General features: G+C 34.9%; 1 protein-coding gene across 3 annotated transcripts in view; it reads right to left on the bottom strand.

Moving 5' to 3' along the window:
- The window catches only part of CNTN1 (contactin 1), a 365,054-nt gene that overhangs the window by 44,084 nt on the left and 300,846 nt on the right, over nucleotides 1-20,124 (bottom strand). For all 3 annotated transcript variants that reach the window (XM_045466117.1, XM_045466116.1, XM_045466115.1), the window contains 5 exons: nucleotides 15,038-15,272; nucleotides 12,442-12,545; nucleotides 4,148-4,334; nucleotides 1,564-1,676; nucleotides 594-750 (listed from right to left, as the gene is read on the bottom strand). In XM_045466117.1, the coding sequence (XP_045322073.1) occupies nucleotides 594-750; nucleotides 1,564-1,676; nucleotides 4,148-4,334; nucleotides 12,442-12,545; nucleotides 15,038-15,272 (796 nt within the window). The remainder of the gene's footprint in view (nucleotides 1-593; nucleotides 751-1,563; nucleotides 1,677-4,147; nucleotides 4,335-12,441; nucleotides 12,546-15,037; nucleotides 15,273-20,124) is intronic.

The raw sequence follows: 20,124 nt of genomic DNA, 5'->3' as shown, positions 1-20,124 counted from the left end.
ATCTGAAACAGGCTCCAGGCTCTGAGCTGCCAGCACAGAGCCCGATGTGGGGCTCGAACTCATGAGCTGTGAGATCATGACCTGAGCCAAAGTCGCAGGCTCAACCGACTGAGCCACCCAGGCACCCCGTGAATTTCTTTTTGATAAAAGTTTGGATATTAGTATTTAATGGTCTATTATTATGTAAAATTTTAATGCATTGTGGTATTTCTTTCCATTGAACTATAGTTGACATAAAATGTTACAGGTATACTACATAGTGATGCAACAAGTCTAGATGTAATGCTAGGCTCACCATAAGTGTGGCTACCATCTGTTACCACACAATGCTATTACCATACCTGCATTATGGTACTTGAATTATGCTTTGTCACCCAGATAGTAATCAAAAAGTATGCGGTATGTTGCAAAGTTACTTTTGTGACTTAGAAGGGAAGAAATGCCAAGTTTCAGGACATCCTTGACACTTCAGATTTCCTTAGGAAAACACTGATACTGGTGTGCATACCAATCCTACCTTTACTCTTGAGAATCCATATGGCCTACAAATATACAAGTAATTAATGGAAATGTGTCTTAAATGACTGGCTTACCTGAAATTTTGACTTGAGACACTACTCCATCTCCTCCATCACTGTGTGCACGAACCTCTACAACATACTCTCCATCCCTGGGGATTGGAACTTCTATGGAGTGTTTATGAGTTGAATACAGCTTGCCATCATGCTGGCCATCGGGTCTATAGAGAACCTGAAAAAGTCCGAAAATATGTATATTTAATAAAGTGGTAATAATGAGCCAATGCCAAAACACTAAAACCAAAATAAAAATGCTTAGACTTTTATTAATAATAAAAAAAAATCCCAGGAAGCTGTTTAATACTAGCTAGAAAAAAAATTATGTTATTTTTAATTCACAGAAATTGATTTCACCTATTATTTTAGGGTGATCCAAGAGAAAATGCCTTAAGCATCTGACTTTTTTTTTCTGACCTAACATAGAGGCAAAAATGTGTGTGTGTGTGTGTGTGTGTGTGTGTGTGTGTGTGTGTGTGTGTTTTATGGAATAGGTATAAAAATGAGGGCTCTTTGAACATTTTGAAGTAGTCTTAAAACATTGCTCAGAATTAAATTTTTTAATATTATTCCCAAAGTCTGGTATCCAATAAAAAATGTGTGATAGAATATATGGAAATAAACTTTTTTCGGTTCATTTATGGTATGCAACTCAATATACCCAAGTTTACTGTGTGCCAGGCAATGCTATCTTAATCATTGCCAAACAAAAATGGATTTATGCACTGATTACTTTAACAACTCTATTCTTTAAAGCAGTTATTGTACCTATCTTGCTCACTTGACATAGAATTTTCATAGAATTCACTGAAGATATTTTCTCATTTCAAAATTTATCACAGTACGATGTCATCTGATTCCGCTATACAGCTAGAATAAGAAAGCTGAAAGGGTTTTGGTGAAATAAACATCAGTCAAGTCCAAACATCAATCACTCTTTATAGGAATAAAGCCTGTGTGCGGAAAAACCCAGTAATCTTTTACATACCTTATATCCTGTCACTGTAGATTCATTTGATAGTGCTACCACATGATCCCAGGTGATTATATAGCGTGAACCAGATCTTATGGAACTGATGATCCTTGGGGGCTGGCTCGGAGCTGTGGAAAGTAATAATATGCAAGTGACAGCCACCGTATCCAACTTGAGTTCTGCAAACTACCTTGAGTCAGTGATGATAATGATGTGACAACAACAGCTAATTTTGATGAGTGCTTACTACATAACAGGCACTATACTAAGCACTTTATATCCATGGGTTCATTTAATGTACCCTTTACCCTGTGAGGTAGGTAATATAACTATCTTTTATCCTCTTCTCCTTGTTCTTTACTTGGGTTTCTTTCTCCACCAGTCTTTTGTAACTGCTGCTTTTAAAGCCATCAATTATCTCCAGTTGGCCAGATAATGTCATGTTTTACTCTTTTCAGACTTAATATCTTTGTAGCATTCTACAGAATTGACCTTCTAACCCCTTTCTGAATCTCATTCTTTTCTTAAATTCATGATCTCTTAACATCCAGGTGTCCTTCCACCTCTCCAGATGCTCCTTCTCATCAACCATCCTGTGCCAGCTCCTGTGCTCTGCCTAATTTCTAGATGTTGGCATGACCTAGGACTTGATCCTGAGCACCATTCTCTGATCTATGAATATTTCCTAAATTTTATATCTGGGTGTATGGCTTTAAGAAGTCAAAATTTTATTTCAGGTGTATGCTTTCTCTTGGCCTCTAGACATATGTGTCCAATTGCCTGTATTAGAATGTCTACAAGACTTCTCAAATGTAATCAAGATGGAACATTGGCCATGTTCTCCCAAATCTGCGTCTCTATGGGTCTTTCCCATCTTTGGCAAATGATACAACTGAATCCTCAGTTTCTGAATCAAAAGTACAGTACTCAGTCTTCCATTCCATCCATGCCAACATCCAAATCAGCACCAAGTTGTCAACTCTTTCTGTAGAAAATTTTCCACTTCTCTTTATATCCATTATCACTTAGTTCTGGCCATCATCACTTCTCTCCTTGACATCTAAAACCGTCCCCTAATTGGTTCTTTTGTTTTTACCCCTACTCCACCACCACCCATTGTCCATCCGGAAACCAGAATGATTTTTTTCAAGCATAAGTTAACTATCCCTCTTTGCCTTAAAATGTCCCAATGGCTCTCAACAGACTTAGAAAAAACTCTAATCCCTAGCAGGACCTACAACTACAAGACTCTTCATATTTCAACACCAGCATACTTCCTCCTTCTCACTTCCAGCCTACATCCTTGCCCAACTGGCCTTTCTACACTTATGGCATACCAAACTATTCCCACCCTTAAACTTTACCCTAATTACTTTCTCTACCTGAAATAGTCCCCTCCCTGCCAGTTGTCATAGTGGGTCCTTCTTATGATTCATATATTCATATATATATGACTCAAATGGCATCTTATCAAAGAAGCTTTTCTTGACCACTCAATTGGAATTCATTTTCCATCCATGTCACTTTCTATTTTATTATGTTTATTCATTTTATTGACCTGTCATATTATCATTCATATTGATTTGTCAGTTCTTTGTTTTGTTTTGTTTTGTTTTGTTTTGTTTTGTTTTGTTTTCATGTCCTTCCATTAGGTTGTAAATCTTCTAAGAGGCTCTGGGTCTGGTTTGATCCCTTCTGTATTCTCAATGGCTAGAACAGAGATAGTAGACACATAGCATACTTCTGATGAATAAATGGAAAAAAAGAACAAAGGAATGGATGCTGCTCTTACAAATTAGAAAACTAAGGCTTAAAGGTGGGAGGTAATTTGTCTACTGGCACACATTTAGTAAGTGGAAAATACATATCTGAAGCCCATGGCTGATACCAAAGTCTGGTATCCTATCACCATGTTCAGTTACCTTTCCCCAAGTGAATTTCATAAATTTCCAAACACCAGTAGTATTCATGTCTCTAAATTCTTGCAAATCTCTCTAGAATCTTGAATATAAATTCTATTCTTCTATATATTCAATGTGGGTTCAAAAAGGAGATATCAAAGTGAACCCAGAGAGCTGAGAACGACTAGAAGACTTAAGCAGGATGGGCTGTCTTGTTGTATAAACAACGAGAACATATGGTAATAAGAGATGAAACATAATGCTACAACATTTACCTCACATTTGCACTATGCAGTGATGAAGGTTTATATAAAAAAAGTATAGAAAAGAAACAATTTTAATTTTCTCATGCTATATGCTATTTATGCAGTCCTATAAAACCAATGTTAAAAATAGTAACAGAGAATACAAATTGATTATCTAGTGATACAAAATTTACAAAGGGAGGTTCTGTAATATTATTTCTATAGTGGAACATTAAATGGGTGAAGTCATCCTCCACATGTTTTCATCACCTACAATAACTAGCAATGATTTTTTGTTTGTTTTTGTTTTAAACCTTGGATGGGTGTAAAAGATAAAATTTAAAATGGAATGTGCTAAGACTGCTAGGTAGTAAATTTCTCTCAAATGTACCTTGCATCATGACCGAATGGATTGGTAGTTTTTGATGAGTCTAAATGCAAATGTTGACTCACGTGCTTTCTTGGTGAAGGTCTCAATCATGTCACTGGGAGGCCCACACCCTGCACTATTGCAGGCCCTGACTTCCACGAAGTACTGGGTGTCGGGCAGAAGGTTCTCCAGCCTGGCCGAGTACTCTTGGCTGGTGACTTGAACTCTGTGTGCAGCTGCTTCTTTGTCATGGGCAGCCCAATACCGAATCTGCAAACATTCAAATTGAGGAAGATGTTGTGATGACTCCGTGGTGAAAATCCTTTTCACTTGGCTCTGACACCTATGATGTTGGCTGAGTGTCATATACTCAAATGTTACTTAATGCTACTTATACTTCTATTGGTCTTAGAATACGGCAAGGCACATAATGTAGATCTATTAAAGATGTCAAAGAAATCAAGGGCTCACCTCATGGCCTGAAATAGTATCACTCTAACAACAACAACAAAAAAAGATGAAGAAGAAACCAAAAACCTCTTCATATGATTTACCTTCAAAATATAACACTGGTTTCTGTTTGGACGTATTTCCACAATAATTTTTATCATTTATTTACTGTTTTATTTCTGTTTGTATAATATCAAATGTGTCATGGGTCACTGATAAAACAGTTTGACAGGAAATACAACTTTGTTTTATAAAAAGTTATTATATGGCCTAGAACATGTGAGTGTAATAAGTTTCTGCTAGTTCATTTTAGAAATATGTATGAAAAATTATTCCCTTTGAAGCTATATTTTTGCCAGCTATCAAAGAAATGGGCTGAAGAGTTTAATTAGTTGAGGAAATTATTTATTATGAAAATCAATTTATTTTTAAAAATGTTATCCATGCTGTGATTAGACATGATTACTTGTGGGGCACCTGGGTGGCTCAGTCCATTAAGCATCTAAATTTGGTTCAGGTCATGATCTCAGGGTTCATGAGTTCACGCCCCCTCTCCCCGCCCCCGCCCCTGCCCAAGCTCTGTGCTGACAGCTCAGAGCCTGGAGCCTGATTCAGATTCTGTGTCTCCCTCTCTCTCTGCCTCTCTCCCACTCACACTTTGTCTCTCTCTCTCTCTCAAAAATAAACATTAGTTAAAAAAAAAAAATGATTACTTGTACCAACCAATGTACCATGACACTCTTCCTTGTCTCTTAAAGTTTAAGTAAAAATTGGAAATTATAATTTCCATCCTTCTAATGAGACTATTTTATTGGTTAGAAATTCCTGTATCTAAGGTATAAATAAAAAGGAGCAAATTTCCTTATAAATGTGTTGATATTTTATATATTTTAGATTCCCTGGCCATAAAATAAATGAAAACTTAATTTCACAATTAAGCAAAGTGCCTAGACAATAGTATCTAATATTTATATACTCTTGAATAATTCATTTACATAAATCAAATGAAACCATTATAAAATGGAACTAGATGGTTCCAATTCACTTAGTAACAAAGTAAGGTTTATATGTAGAATGATCACATTTCAGAACAAAGCCTAGTTACTGAGTTGCTAATTTGTTTCCTTTGCAATGTTTTTATTTTGTTTTCTAGTACTCATTTTTCTCATGTCAGCAATACTTTTTCTAACGGTTTTGATAGGATCTCCTTGGCATTTCCTGTCATCTGACCAGAAGGATGGCCTCAGAACCAAGGAACTAGAATTGTACCCAGTGTCTCCAGAGGCAGATCTCAGTTGGCAGACCAAAGACCTGTTAAGGGGAGGAGCCTCCTCAAGAAGATGTTTCCAGATTCTAAAAGGGTTCAGGCAGTGAGTGCATTCATCTGGGAGGACAATGGCCTACATTTTAGTGGGCACTTGAATTAGGTAATGCATAAGGCCTCCTTCTAATGCTTGACTAAAGAGAAATAAAATGAAAATGTATATTCTAATGAAATGCCAAGAACCTGAGTAGGATCATCTGTATACATTATCTTCATAATAAATCTAGAATGTTTTATAGCAATCAAAACTGAAATCTATGAGGTTGATGCATTTTTATATGTATGCTTGTTGACTGAGATGTGGACTACATTTTAAAATCTTCATTCAATTTTAACAACTTTTCTATCATCCAGTTTAAAGAAGAGAAACTTTTTAACCAGATAGATATCAAAAAGGTAATTTCTAAAAGACAGACACTATGAGGAATTAAAGTGACAAAATTTTTCTGCCTTTTCACTCAAATTTCCATGAGGCATTTTGGCAATACAAAAGAAAAGAGCTTTCCTTAATTTACTATTTGCACCTATATCTAAAATGACAAATGACTTTATTCATCAAATTTTAGCAGGGATCTGTGGTGGTCAGTCTCTATTAAAATTCACAATAGTGGCGACTGGGTGGTTCAGTCAATGAAGCGTCTGACTTCCACTCAGGTCATGATCTCATGGTTCGTGAATTCCACTCCTGCACCGGGCTCTGTGCAGACAGCTTAGAGTCTGGAGCGTGCTTCAGATTCTGTGTCTCCCTCTCTCTCTCTGCCCTCCCTGACTCGTGCTCTATCTCTCTTTCTCAAAAATAAACATTAAAAAAAACATAAGTCACAATAAATTAAAGCAGTGATTTAGCTATGCCTTTTTAACTAGGGAGCAGAAAGAATTATTGAGAGTGCCAAACAGTCCTTGATTTCCTTGTTTTAGAACAGGAGACTTGTTTGAACTTTTCACAGTATAGTTAATCTTTACAAATGAAAGCATCTGAGACAAAATGATTTAATTTAATAATCTCTTTAAATTATATGTTTACATATAACTTACAATGTTTTCAAAGTGTATTAAAATAAATAGTAGATAGATATATGTCATGTATGGCATCATCTTTGTTTCTCTGAACTAGCCACTGGCCATGCACGTCATTTCCAAACAGATAATAAATTTGGGCTGTTGCATCTTGATCATCTCACTGAGTTTCTCAATGTGGTGAAGCACCGAGCAAATCGCTTATGAGCGATTTGGAACAAATCGCTTGGAGTGAAGGGTGCAACCTGTAGTCATGGAACAGAACAAATGTGTTGCTTCTGATTAATCACTAGGGAGACCGAAAGAGAGCCTGAATGAATTAGTGGAAAGGGATTATCACTACTGGAAAATACATACGCACATACATACATATACTAGGTCCTGAATTATGGATAGTAAACCATAAATTCATCTCCATATGCTGCATTAATATATAATGCATTTCTTTTTAATGCTGTGGCATTATACAATTTTCACTCTTTCTCTGCATGGTTCCATAATTCCCATAGCATCTTTTGTCTCTCATAAACCTATCATAGTGCTTATTAGGCAATTATGACTAACTAGACTGCCTCATGACTTGTCTTTTTCCACTTAAACTAGATTATAAGCTCTTTGATGACAGGGTATTTACTATTTATTTTCAACACTATGGGCACAGGGCTACATTTGACGTATGATACTCTTTCATTCATTGAACAAATATTTATCAGGTACCCACTTTGTCCCACTTACTGTGCAAGGTGCTGGGAGTGCAGTGAACCCAGGCATACGTGTTCTTTGCCATCATAGATCTTATTAAAAAAATGAAGGAATCAAAATGTATAACTTCACATAAAATCCCTAATATCTTTGAGGGAGAGATCTAAGTATATCATTTTGCCCAAAGAATACTTACTCTTTACAAAAGTATTAGGAAGCTAAAAAGAAAAAAGCCTTAGCAGAAGAATATCACACTTTCCATAAATTGTGTGCTACATTAATAATACTTTTGTACAATGACAATATAGTTATATTCCTTCTCAGAAAAATTTAAGAAATTTGCAGGGAAAATGGCTTTTCTAAAACCTCATTTTCTCCAAAGGGGTTTAGAAAAAAGGAATGGTTGTTACAATTATGGAAGTGCCTGAAGATATTTAGCACTTTTGGAAATTGGGTTTGCTCCATTTTATTATTTTCAACTTCAGTAAACTTTTTTCTTAAGTTTATTTAGGTATTTTGACTGAGAGAAAGAGAGACAGAGACAGGGAGAGAGAGAGACAGAGAGAGAACATGGAAGAGGAAGAAAGAGAGAGACAGAGGGAGAGAGAGAATCCCAAACAGGCTCGTGGATGTAGGGCTTGATCTCCCGAACCAGGAGATCATGACCTGAGCTGAAATCAAGAGTTGGAGTCAGATCCTTAACTGACTGAGCCACTCAGGCAGGCACCCCTTCAGTAACCTTTTGGATCAGATTTCTAAGTCCTGTCCTTTCAGTTCTGAATTTGCTGGGAAAAAAAATCATAATCATGTGACAAGTGAAGATTCTTTTGTAAAAGATATAATACAGTATTTAGGAGAAACGGTTAATATGGTCATTTAAGTGAAAAACTGAGACTCTGACACAAAAAAGCTCAATCTCTAAAAATATACAATAACTATATTATCCTAATCTTAGACTCCTTTGATTATTAGAATATTCTATGGGAAAGGAATAGCAAAAATATAAATCATTCCAATCCGTATTCTTACACCTTTTGGGAGCTATTCAAAATTCTTTTATTCCAGCCACTGGTGCAGGGACCAACCAATTCTATGGAGGCTTCACTTAGATACTTCTCCTAAGCATGACCAGTAAGCATTTCACCCATGCTAGTGCTGCTGGCCTCGCACTCCCAGTCCCAGGATGTCTTTGATGCTGCGATGTGAAACTTGTCCCACAGTCCACGGAAGTGGGAGAGGAGGTGATGCTGATGGGGCCACCCGTAACCAGTGGGGGGCAGCAGTGGATGAATGCTCCCCCTTTTATCCCAGGTAGGGCAATTCTAAGCCACATTCTAAAGGTCCTCAAAGATCCCAAGAGATGGAGCACCAGTTGCCAACAGGGTTTGCCAAAAAGATATGCATCTTTCTATCCAAGCTTCCCCTTTTCCTCTTCACTCTGTTTTTCCTCATTTTTTGCTCTCCAGGATCATATTAAAACAAATGGATCAACAACAGCAACAACAAAAACACTACCTTCTCCCACACCTGTGTGTCAGACTTTGCTTTGGGGAGATCAAGATCCAAAATAAGAAAATGAAGTACTTCCTAAATATTAGTACTTCCTAAATATGCTCGCTTTAATCAATTAACCTTTAAAAAACTGAGATTACTCAGTATTGATAATCTTTTAAGATAATTGTAAAACTGATTATTTGCATTAATCTCTAATTCACTTGTTAAGAGATTTTGCATTCATTATTCCTGATAGCATATTATGCTTGTTTACATTAAGTTAAGTGGGTGTTGTACCTGCTGGGTGAACAAACTAAGTCTTTTGTGGATTCTGGGCAGGAGCTCAAAGCTCTAATACACCTTTCCTACACTGCAGAAAAACTTGTACCATTAAGGTTAGGAGTGGGGAGCTCTTTAACTAGGCAAGAGGAAAAAATAAGTAGAACTTAAACACTCTACTGAGATACATTTTAAAACCACAAGGGAACAGATTATTTTTAAACTCAGCTGCTCACAGTTCTCACTTGAAATATCAGGAAATTAACCTTGAGAAGGGGTCAATCACACAGGACTCGGGCTTCTCCAGTTTTTATTTTATTTTCTTAATGTGTTACTTTTTTTTCTCTGTTTCTGTATAACTTTGTCCCTGAGTACATTTTTATAGGAAGTGCACTGGGGTATTAGTTTTCTCAATCATCTATCTTGTTAAACCATTGGCTTCTCCCATAATATTTTAGAATAGAAACAATAACCACATTATAGTCAGTCAAACTCCCCCCCCCCCACCCCCCATACAGGGGCATTTTCTTACAGGAGAATAAATGTTACAGACATTCTCTTTTAAGCTCTCATGCTTGTCTCTTTGATATTCAAGGTTCTGTGTCAACAACTCAAAAAGGTTTTAAGAGGGGCGCCTGGGTGGCGCAGTCGGTTGGGCGTCCGACTTCAGCCAGGTCACGATCTCGCGGTCCGTGAGTTCGAGCCCCGCGTCAGGCTCTGGGCTGATAGCTCAGAGCCTGGAGCCTGTTTCCGATTCTGTGTCTCCCTCTTTCTCTGCACCTCCCCCGTTCATGCTCTGTCTCTCTCTGTCCCAAAAATAAATAAACGTTGGAAAAAAAAAATTAAAAAAAAAAGGTTTTAAGAAAGAACAATTGGAAACAATAATTTTGCGATTTATGTCCAATATTTTAAATTTATTTGGAGACGTAAGACCTAGGTTCAAATCTGGTTATGCTAATTATTACACAGACAAATATTTCTAAACTCCAATGCTGTTGAGCATCATAAAGGCTCAACAAATGTTATCATTCTTATCAATATTATCATTATCATTTTCATCACTGTCATTATCATCACTATCACTGTCTTCAAATGTCCAATGACATAGAACAGGGAAAGGCATTAAAAGTTTTGATTTCATTCCACACAACAGTTCTATGAGGCATGATTACTCTCTCACCTTTCCAGGTAAGAGAACAGGGTTCAGAAATTTCAGATAAATTTTGTATCAAATTCCTCAGTGACAGAGTTGAGATATCAATGCACATCTGCTCAGCAAAAGAGCTCACTGTTCTCTACTTAATATGGAGTTACAGAAAGTCAGATATCTGTGAAACTAAATTCCTCAATGGTATACATTTTCCTTGAAATTATCATTTAGGAAAATATTATCTGATAACTATTATTTTTAATGGACTATTTCATTGAAAATCCTTAACTGATGTTTACTTCCAATCAAAAAAGCTTATATTCTGGTTATTGCCTAAATTCATTGGTGCCAATGCTAGGTCAATGTTTTAAACGAAGTAAAATATAAATTTAGCATTTTGATTCAATGAGTGAGTTATATTTTAAATAATCTTTTTTCTCTTTTTTTATTATTTAAAAATGAATAATATGAAAGAAGAAAAAAATCCTATGGTCCAAGATGACTTTCAAGCTCCAAATACTAATGTCTTCTCCCAAGAAACCTTGGACTTGTTTATTATAGGGGTTTGTAATGCCTAGTGAATTTATTTTTCCCATTCCTTTCCTACTAGCTTTAAATGTAAAGGTCAATTTAATAAGTTATGAATACTGTCTTTCCAGTTCATTCCTACCATTCCACTCTTTTCATAATAGCTTCAGCTGAACCCTTGCAAAGATTATCTGAAGACACTTTGACATGTACCCAAATCATAACCTATGTTACCGAAGAAAAGAAGCTTCCTGATATTTACATGTTTAAAACTTAAAATCTTGGGTTGGTTTTGTGGTCACATCTCAGAAACATGGCTTTGAGAAGTCCAGATTGTAACATATGATTTGATAATACTGCAGCTCTATTCAGCCTGAATACCTGTTTAGTGCCTACCCTGTGCCCAGCACTTGTTCTTGGCGCTGAGAGAAAAACAGACAAAATCTTGCCCTCAAAGAGCTAATATTCCAACAGATGAAGAAGGAAGGTGCACAAGAATTGAGAGGGCAAGCTGGCTGTGTGCGCAGTTCAGCACCCATGGCTTCAGAAGGGCATTCACTTCTAAAACAGAAAGGAGTCAGTGGTTTGGCATAAAGCCTTGAACTTTGAATCATCAAAGCTGAATTTTAGATACTGCTTTGACACTTAATTTGTGCTGAGGCAAGTTGTTGAATCTCTGGCATCCATTTGTTCATCTGCAAAGATCAGATGTTGCCAATTCCTCCTAATTTTCACTCTATGTGCTTAAACATATGAGATGATATCACATTTCCTGCACAATCAAGTCTTAATTTTGCTAGTATTGTATTAAAGGCCCGACTATCATTCTAGCTTCAATTTTCCAGGTCTTCTTCCCTTCAACTAAGACAAACTCTCCCCTTTGTATCTGGTGAATTCCTACTGGTATTTTAAGACTCAACTCAAGGAAAATTTCCTTTGGGACATTTCGAATGTTGCCAATTTTCTACCTTCATAGATAACATTATGAGACACATATTTGGTATATTTATACTTATTTCCTTTATAGGGACCATTAGAAGTAGAACTACTGAGACAAACAGAATAAACATTTTAAGGATGCTTTTATAAATTATCAAAATGGTTTCCAAAAAATTTTTAAATTTGGCAACAGTTTATGAGAATGTCTCAAGAGATCTCATTTAACTATGGGTGTTATTACCTTAGTTTTTATTTCAGTCAACTGTTTGTCAACACACAGGACTCTGTATCTCTCCTAGATAAGCTAGTTAGGAATCTCCGCCTTACTCTTAACAACTAGCTTATAAATGCCCAACATATTAGACACAGAGATTATAGTGTTAGTTGCCACATAAATCAATGGCCACAGAACATTCAAAGGGACAACATATTTGAAAACTTACGATAATAAACTTTTGAATAAATGTATATAGTTTAATAAAAATTGAACTTACCTGATAGCTTTCCACAATTTTTTCTACAACATGATCCCAATGAACAGATATCTCAGAAGATGATAAGACTTTTACACCTACTTCTGTTGGAGCTTCACTGGGAGCTGAAATTTGATGAGAACATTACATTCTTATATAAGGTGCTTATATTCATATAGCACCATTTGCTGTATGAATGGATTAAAATTACATTTTAATATTTTTTCAAGTTTTTGTATTTCTAAAATAAAACAAGACCAGTAATTTTATTATCTTTCTCTCTGATTTTACTAATATTATTTTATTTCATGGTCAGCAATGATATATGATGACACACACAGTCATCTACATGAATGTTAATATATTCATACACATGTACATACTCATGCACACACACACTTTTACAAAATATGACTCTTTCACGGATTTCTCCAATATCTGTGAGCAAGAACTGTACTAATTATTTTTTGTATTTCTCTGTACTAATCTGCTTTAAGAAAGCCTGTGGATGCACATTCAATTCATTATATTTATATAGCTCTATATTATCAAAAATAGGAAATTTGGTATTTATTATTAAAATTGTTCATTACATTTAATTTTCATTTTTCTCACACTTTGTATTTACATAAGCTACAGATACACAGAAATACTTCTCCCCTTTTCTTTTATGTTTAAGCTAAGTTTTTTTTTTTTTTTTTTTTAGATCCTTTGAAACAAGTTGTGACATCCACTGCTTCTTGCGCTCAGGAAAGCTTTTATAAGTCTAATCTTCCAACTGGGCATCAAGTCAAGTATGTATCAAAAAGGTCTCTGTTCAGTGAAAAATAAAAAGTAATTTACATCCCTTATGAAAATTACACAAAGAAACTAAGGAAATCTTTAAGCAAGAATGGTCAATTTTTATTGTCTTTTATTAACAAACCATAATCCTCTTTTGTGTAAAAAATGTCCTGCACATGAACATTGTTGCCTTTCTAAATCAAGGTTAATGTGTAGCACTATGATTGATTTCCTAGCAGGAGAAGAAGAGAGGAACGCTTATACAAGCTTCGGCACATGCAGGTTTTATGAGACTTATGAAACATTTAGGAAAGAAATATAATTAAATGCAGATGGTCATGACTACAGAGATGACAAGCATGGCCCTTTGCCTGATTACTTTAGCATCAAATAAGGCACTAAAAAGTTGATATTGGGTGAGAAGATAACTTGTAAAGTGCTTTTTACTTTCATGTCTTCTGTGGGGGATACTCAGATTGTTCAAACTGGTAACACTGAGCCAAGTTACCATCTTTCTATTGAATCGGAATAAGTATAGAGAATGTAAGAATTATTACTCAGGTCTGAAAGCCCTGACTTGATTATAAACTTAAATAATTTCCATTTTTATTCTCTCCATGTATTTAGTTAACTTAAAAAAAAGCACGTGTGTGTGTGTGTGTGTGTGTGTGTGTGTGTGCACCTACATGTATATATAACCATATATATAAGATTGCCTTTCATGTTTGTGTTATAAGTAAAGATCATGGAATGATGGGAATACATATTAAATTTTTAACAAGTAGGGAAGCTAATAACTGTATGCCTGAAGAGCATTATGTGAGTTCTGATAGCTAAATGTGTATTTTGAAGTAGAAGGTAACACAAATTGGGCAAATGAATAGAGTGTTTTTCCTCTAAGAGATCAGAGGAGTATTTCCTGTTTTATTTCCTTTTGTGCTTCTCACACGTATGTGAAGAGAACTTGGCCAAGGACAAATGTGTCAGGTCAGAAGGCAATGGAATTTCCATTTGCTTTTCTAGCCATTAATTGTTTACATAGTGCTCATGAGTACGGAGATATAATAAGGAGATCTTATGTTTCTTTAATAGGAAAACAATAAAAATCATAGTAGCTTAAATAGGAAATCACAGAAGTCAATGTTATTATGTTTAATCTAAAACAATGTATTATTTATCAAAGACATATAAAGTCTTTTAAAAGCATTCTCAGTTCAGATAAAGTTTCTAGAAAAACAAAGAGAGCCAGTATCTATATATTTGTCCCCTTAACGAGTTCTCCAGACAAATTTTTCCTTTCCCAATAAAAAAATTCAACTTTCTGACTCCTTCTTCATAGAATTCTGCCTAGATTCCCTTTAATAAAATTTCAGCACTCTATTGAAATGGCAAAGAAGTTACATAAAGGATAGAATTATACAATTTGGGGGTTAAAAGGGGAAACTTTACCCCCAGAAAAGTATATGTTAAGGAATTTGTAAGTAGTAAGCATTGTGAATGCACAGACATACTAAGGTACCAACCAAGTATGGAGAATTTCTCACTTCACAATTAGAATCAAGAGGCCAAAAACAGGGATCCAAAGCCAATTATTTTAGTGGAGATTTCCTAATTATCGTGGACATGATCTAAAGGATGAAAAAGATTTGGGAGGTACTCTTGTCTTTAAATGGTTGGAATGACATTTTAGTTTGGATCAAAGTAATACTCTTTTATTAAATGCCTAGTACTATGAAAAGATCTTAGCAAGTAAGGCCTGAAAGACAGCAAACAAAATACCTACCAGAGAGTTAGGTTTATCTTCCTCATCATGTTAGCAAGGTCTTTTACCTACCGTCTTGTGCTGAATTAATGACTGCTGTGAGGCTGTAAGGTCCATCTCCTTTGTTGTTGAAGGCCTTAACTTTGACTTGAAATGCAGTGGAAGGGCGCATGGTCTCATCTTTATGGACATAGCGGCCAGTATCTGGATTAGTTACTGTAACTTTTTTCCATTCTTCCCCATCAAAAGGCTTAAATGCCACTATGTAACCAAAATTGTTGCCGTAGTGGTATTCTCTTGACAAAGGCTAAATAGAAATTGATATATTAAATAGGTTTAAGCAATATAATTAATAGGGAGGAAATCCAATGCAAATAATAACAATACACATGGAAGCATGTTCTTTGTAAAAAATTACTTAAAAAAACATGTTCATAAGTTAGTGCTGCCTGAAAATGCCAGGGCAAAAACATGCCCAAACAAGTAATGACTTTACTTACTAAGTATTCTCTTCCTGGAATATCTCAGGGGGGCTCTCACTCTGGACCTTTTTACATTCAATTCTTTCTGCCTAGAATGCTCTCCCATACATCAGAAGCCTCCCTCCTTCACTTTCTTGAGGTAAAAATCACCTACTTGTGGTCTTTCCTGGCCACAAGATCTGCCATTTCAAGACTATTTCCATAACACCCCATACACCCTACCTCCCTGCTTTATTTTCTTTTCTGTAACACTACCATGATCCACACTATATAATTTACTTATCTATCTACTTCATTATCTTTCTCAACTACTAGAATATAAGTTTCATGAGGGCAGAGTTTCTGCGAGTTTCATTTACTTTCATGCCTAGAACCTAAAACAAAGAGAGTTGTATATGACTCTAGAATATCTGTCCTGTAATCAAACAGTAGACACTGGTCAGAGGAGAAAAGAGAGAAAAGGAAGGAAGAGATGATATTGCCTTCATATGTAGGAGGCTGGCTGTGGGCCCCTGTCTGACACAGTATTGAAGAATGTGCTCTGTTTGGCATTATTTCCTGAGTTTCTTATCATTACACATGTCATCTGCCCAATAAGGAAGTTCATGTCAGCTTTAACAAGTCATTATTTATAAATAACGACAAAGCTAGTTCTAGCAAATACTCATCACTTAGTTGTTTTCAGTCAAAAAGAGAAATATGCAGATTGTGTCTTTAATTTTTCACCAGAAAAATCAAAGTTATCTTGAGGAAAACCATGAAGTAAATATACCACAGTTTCTTGAATATACTTATGTTAAACAGGATGGTATAGAAATGTACATCCTGAAAGCATAATCCCCAGGATGCACATATTGTGATTTTTTAAATTATTAGATAATATAACCTAGTGTTTTGCAGTAGTTTGAACATTTTTCTTATTGATAGTTATCTACCTAGTTTTTGCAATTTAGAGTATACCAGAGTCAGCTAGAGAATTTTCAAATCCCAATGAAACTGGAGAAAAAAAAAATTCCAGAAAAAAAAAAAAAAAAAAAACTCCTTGGGGAAAAAATTAATAAGTCTCAGGCCATAGAGACTTGATTTAAAAATTTTAGAATAGGATTTCTAATTATGAATTTTTGGCAAGCCCGCATCTTATCCTGAAACAGATACCATCCAATTTTTTTTTAAAACCAATTCATATATATGCATAGGGGCACTTGTACCCCAATGTTTATAGCAGCACTCTCAACAATAGCCAAATTATGGAAAGAGCCTAAATGTCCATCAACTGATGAATGGATAAAGAAATTGTGGTTTATATACACAATGGAGTACTACGTGGCAATGAGAAAGAATGAAATATGGCCCTTTGTAGCAACATGGATGGAACTGGAGAGTGTTATGCTAAGTGAAATAAGCCATACAGAGAAAGACAGATACCATATGGTTTCACTCTTATGTGGATCCTGAGAAATGTAACAGAAACCCATGGGGGAGGGGAAGGAAAAAAAAAAAAAGAGGTTAGAGTGGGAGAGAGCCAAATCATAAGAGACTCTTAAAAAGTGAGAACAAACTGAGCGTTGATGGGGGGTGGGAGGGAGGGGAGGGTGGGTGATGGGTATTGAGGAGGGAACGTTTTGGGATGGGCACTGGGTATTGTATGGAAACCAATTTGACAATAAACTTCATATATTAGGAAAAAAATAAAAAAAAATTCATATATAAAATAATAGAATATTCTAATTTCCCTAATATCCACACTTATGTATGTTACATTGACTAAAACCTACAAATTAAATAACTTGATATTCAGCATTCAGTATTTCTAAATCTTACTTAAGAATGTAACCTAAATGCCAAGAATAAAATATGACACAGCACTGAATGAAGTCAATTTTTGCTAAATATCCACTTACTTAAATTGATTTGATTTCTGCAAAAATTAAAACCTGATTTTTTTTTTTTTTTGCACTCCTAAAAATCCCTTGGAGCTAGGTTGTGCTTTTTGACTATCTGCAATGATTGAACAGTAACGATATTTAATGGGTACACATGGACCTATATAAACATGTTACCTAGATAAACAGATGTCTAATGCAGACAAGTTTATACTATTGCAGCCCTCTCCTCCACCAATATCTGTCTCACTTCAAAAATCCAGATGAGAGGCATTGTTTCTCAGACATTATGGTTTCTGAGATAGACTTCCCTTTGGGTCATAAAAGATTAACAAAACGTTTTGGATGCCTCAATAACAAGTCCCTTGGGTGACTCCTGGGACAACATATTGTAATACATTACACTAGTGGTCAAAATAAGTCTCAAGTAAGAAAGCAAACTTCATTTTGAAAACAGGTGCTGATACAAAAGTTTTTAAATCTTTGGGGTTTTGAATGCCCAGAGAAGTGTTAGAAATTAAAATTGGGTTACCACACCACAGCGAGCTCAAAATCTATCTAGAATCAGATAGCAAGATGTTTGTTTAATCTTTTAGGCCAGTGGATCAATTTTTGCACAGGAACTATACACTCAGCCATAGGTAAAATCTGACTTGCATTTGAGGAAAAGAATAATTTTAGTAATTTATTCTTGCTTGTGCTTTGAGCATTGATTTTTTTTCTTCTTCCTTTTTTTTTTTTAAGTAAAGTAACATTTTGGATAGGGGATTGTGACATGAACAATTTTCATGAAAAGAAGTCATTGTGAGTTTGTCAGATACTTCAGAAATAGATGCTCAAGTTGCATAAAGCTTGAAGATAAAATTTGTTTTTCAAAAATGCAATTACAAATGTGATGGAAACATGTTGAATTGAAAGTTAATATTGCCATATTCTATGCAAACAACATAATAAAATCTCAAGGAGTCTTGAAGAAAGAAAATTGCATGCAAAATAATATTAAGTTTAAAAATGCTTAAAAAACAGCTTTCTGCTTTTATTTTACAAATTTTATGACATCATATGTAGAAGATTAGAAAGACCACCCCAAAATGTCAATGTGAGTTATTTCTGACATGTGTGATCTTGAGTAATTTTTGTTTACATAATACTTCAGCATTGGAGATGTCATTAATTTAAAAAAATGTTGCTTTCTAGCTTAAAAAATTATTTTTACAAAACAAACAAAAGGAGAATACCCCTGCAGTAGAAATATTACCATAATAGTAGATATGGTCTTTGGACTAGCTGATACTACATTACTGATGTGTAAATAGAAAAGGACAAATATATCAGTTTAGTGTAGTGAACAAGATTAGTACCAAAGAACATCCAGATTCCTTTTGGGTAAACGTTCCCCAGTTAAATACCCAATTATTCCAGTACCTTTCATTAACAAGTTTTTCTTTTTATTGAAAAAGAAAATAAAGTTATTTTCTTTGTATCACTTTGGTGCCTTTGTTGCAAGTTAATTGATCATATGAGTGTGAGTCTATTTCTGGGCTCTCTACTCCATTGATATGTATCGGTCCTTATGGGAATATCACATTGTCTTAATTAATGCAGCTTTAGTAAATTTTGAATTCAGGTAGTGAAATCCTGCACCTTTGTGTTTCTGTTTTTATTTTTCAAATTTACTTGATTCTTCTAATCCATGAACATGCTATTTATGTTCATTTATTTGGATTTTCCTTAGTTTCTCTCAGGAATATTTTGTAGTTCTTGGTAGAGAAGTCTTGTATGTTTCTGTTCATGTATATGTATTTTACCTTTTTCTAATTGTCATTATAAATGTATTTTTAAAGTTTTGTTAGCAGCAAACCAATAAAATATAAAAGAACATTTGACTTTAGAACATTGATTAGGTATCCTGCAATTCTATTAAATATGCTTATTAATTTTAATAGTTGTTTATAGGTTTCCTAGAATTTTCTGCACATATACACTTCGTGCTCTTTTTTCTTTTCTTCTTCTTCTTCTTCTTCTTCTTCTTCTTCTTCTTCTTCTTCTTCCTTTTCTTTTTTTCTGCCCTATTTCACTGGTTGGGGACTATTATAACATCAAGAGGGGATACATTTGCTCTGTGTCCAAACTTAGAAGGAAAACACTTAGTCTCTCACCATTGAGCCCATTATATTAGCTACAAATGTCTATAAATACTCTTTACCAGGTGTAGGAAATTCCCATCTATTTCTAGTTTACCTTGAATTTTTAAAAAATAAATGACTTTTTTAAGTTGCCAAGTGCTTTTTATGCATCTATTGAGAAGATCCTATGGTTTCATTCCTTTATTCTGCCAATATGATGAGATTTGTGAAACCAACTTTGCATTGCTGGGATAAACTCTACTTTGTCATAGTGTATCATTCTTTTAGTATTTTGCTGGGTTTAATTTGCCAACATTTTGTTAAGTTTTGCATCTATGGTTATAAAAGGTATTTCTTTGTTATGTTCTATTAAAAATAAAATTCACATTTTATTTAAATTAAAATACATCGTGACAGTTTATTTGTTTCACCAAAAATAACAGCAATATCTTTTATATTGTTACTCTATAAACCACAAATTCCTATTTTTCTCCAGGTAATTCTTATAAATCAAGAAAGGTGGTAGATACGGTCATGCAAAGAAAACAAATAGATAGCCAGTATCCTTGGCCTCTGATTCTATCTTGACCATGAATAAAAGTGTTCAATGTACACTCACTAGATTTATACCTTATGAGCTAACTCATAAGGCATAAATCAACAAATGA

This window comes from Leopardus geoffroyi, chromosome B4 (genome assembly GCF_018350155.1).
Source record: "Leopardus geoffroyi isolate Oge1 chromosome B4, O.geoffroyi_Oge1_pat1.0, whole genome shotgun sequence".
Classification (NCBI taxonomy): domain Eukaryota; kingdom Metazoa; phylum Chordata; class Mammalia; order Carnivora; family Felidae; genus Leopardus; species Leopardus geoffroyi.
Note: the sequence above shows the minus strand (reverse complement) of the source record. Positions and strands in the feature narration are given on the sequence as shown.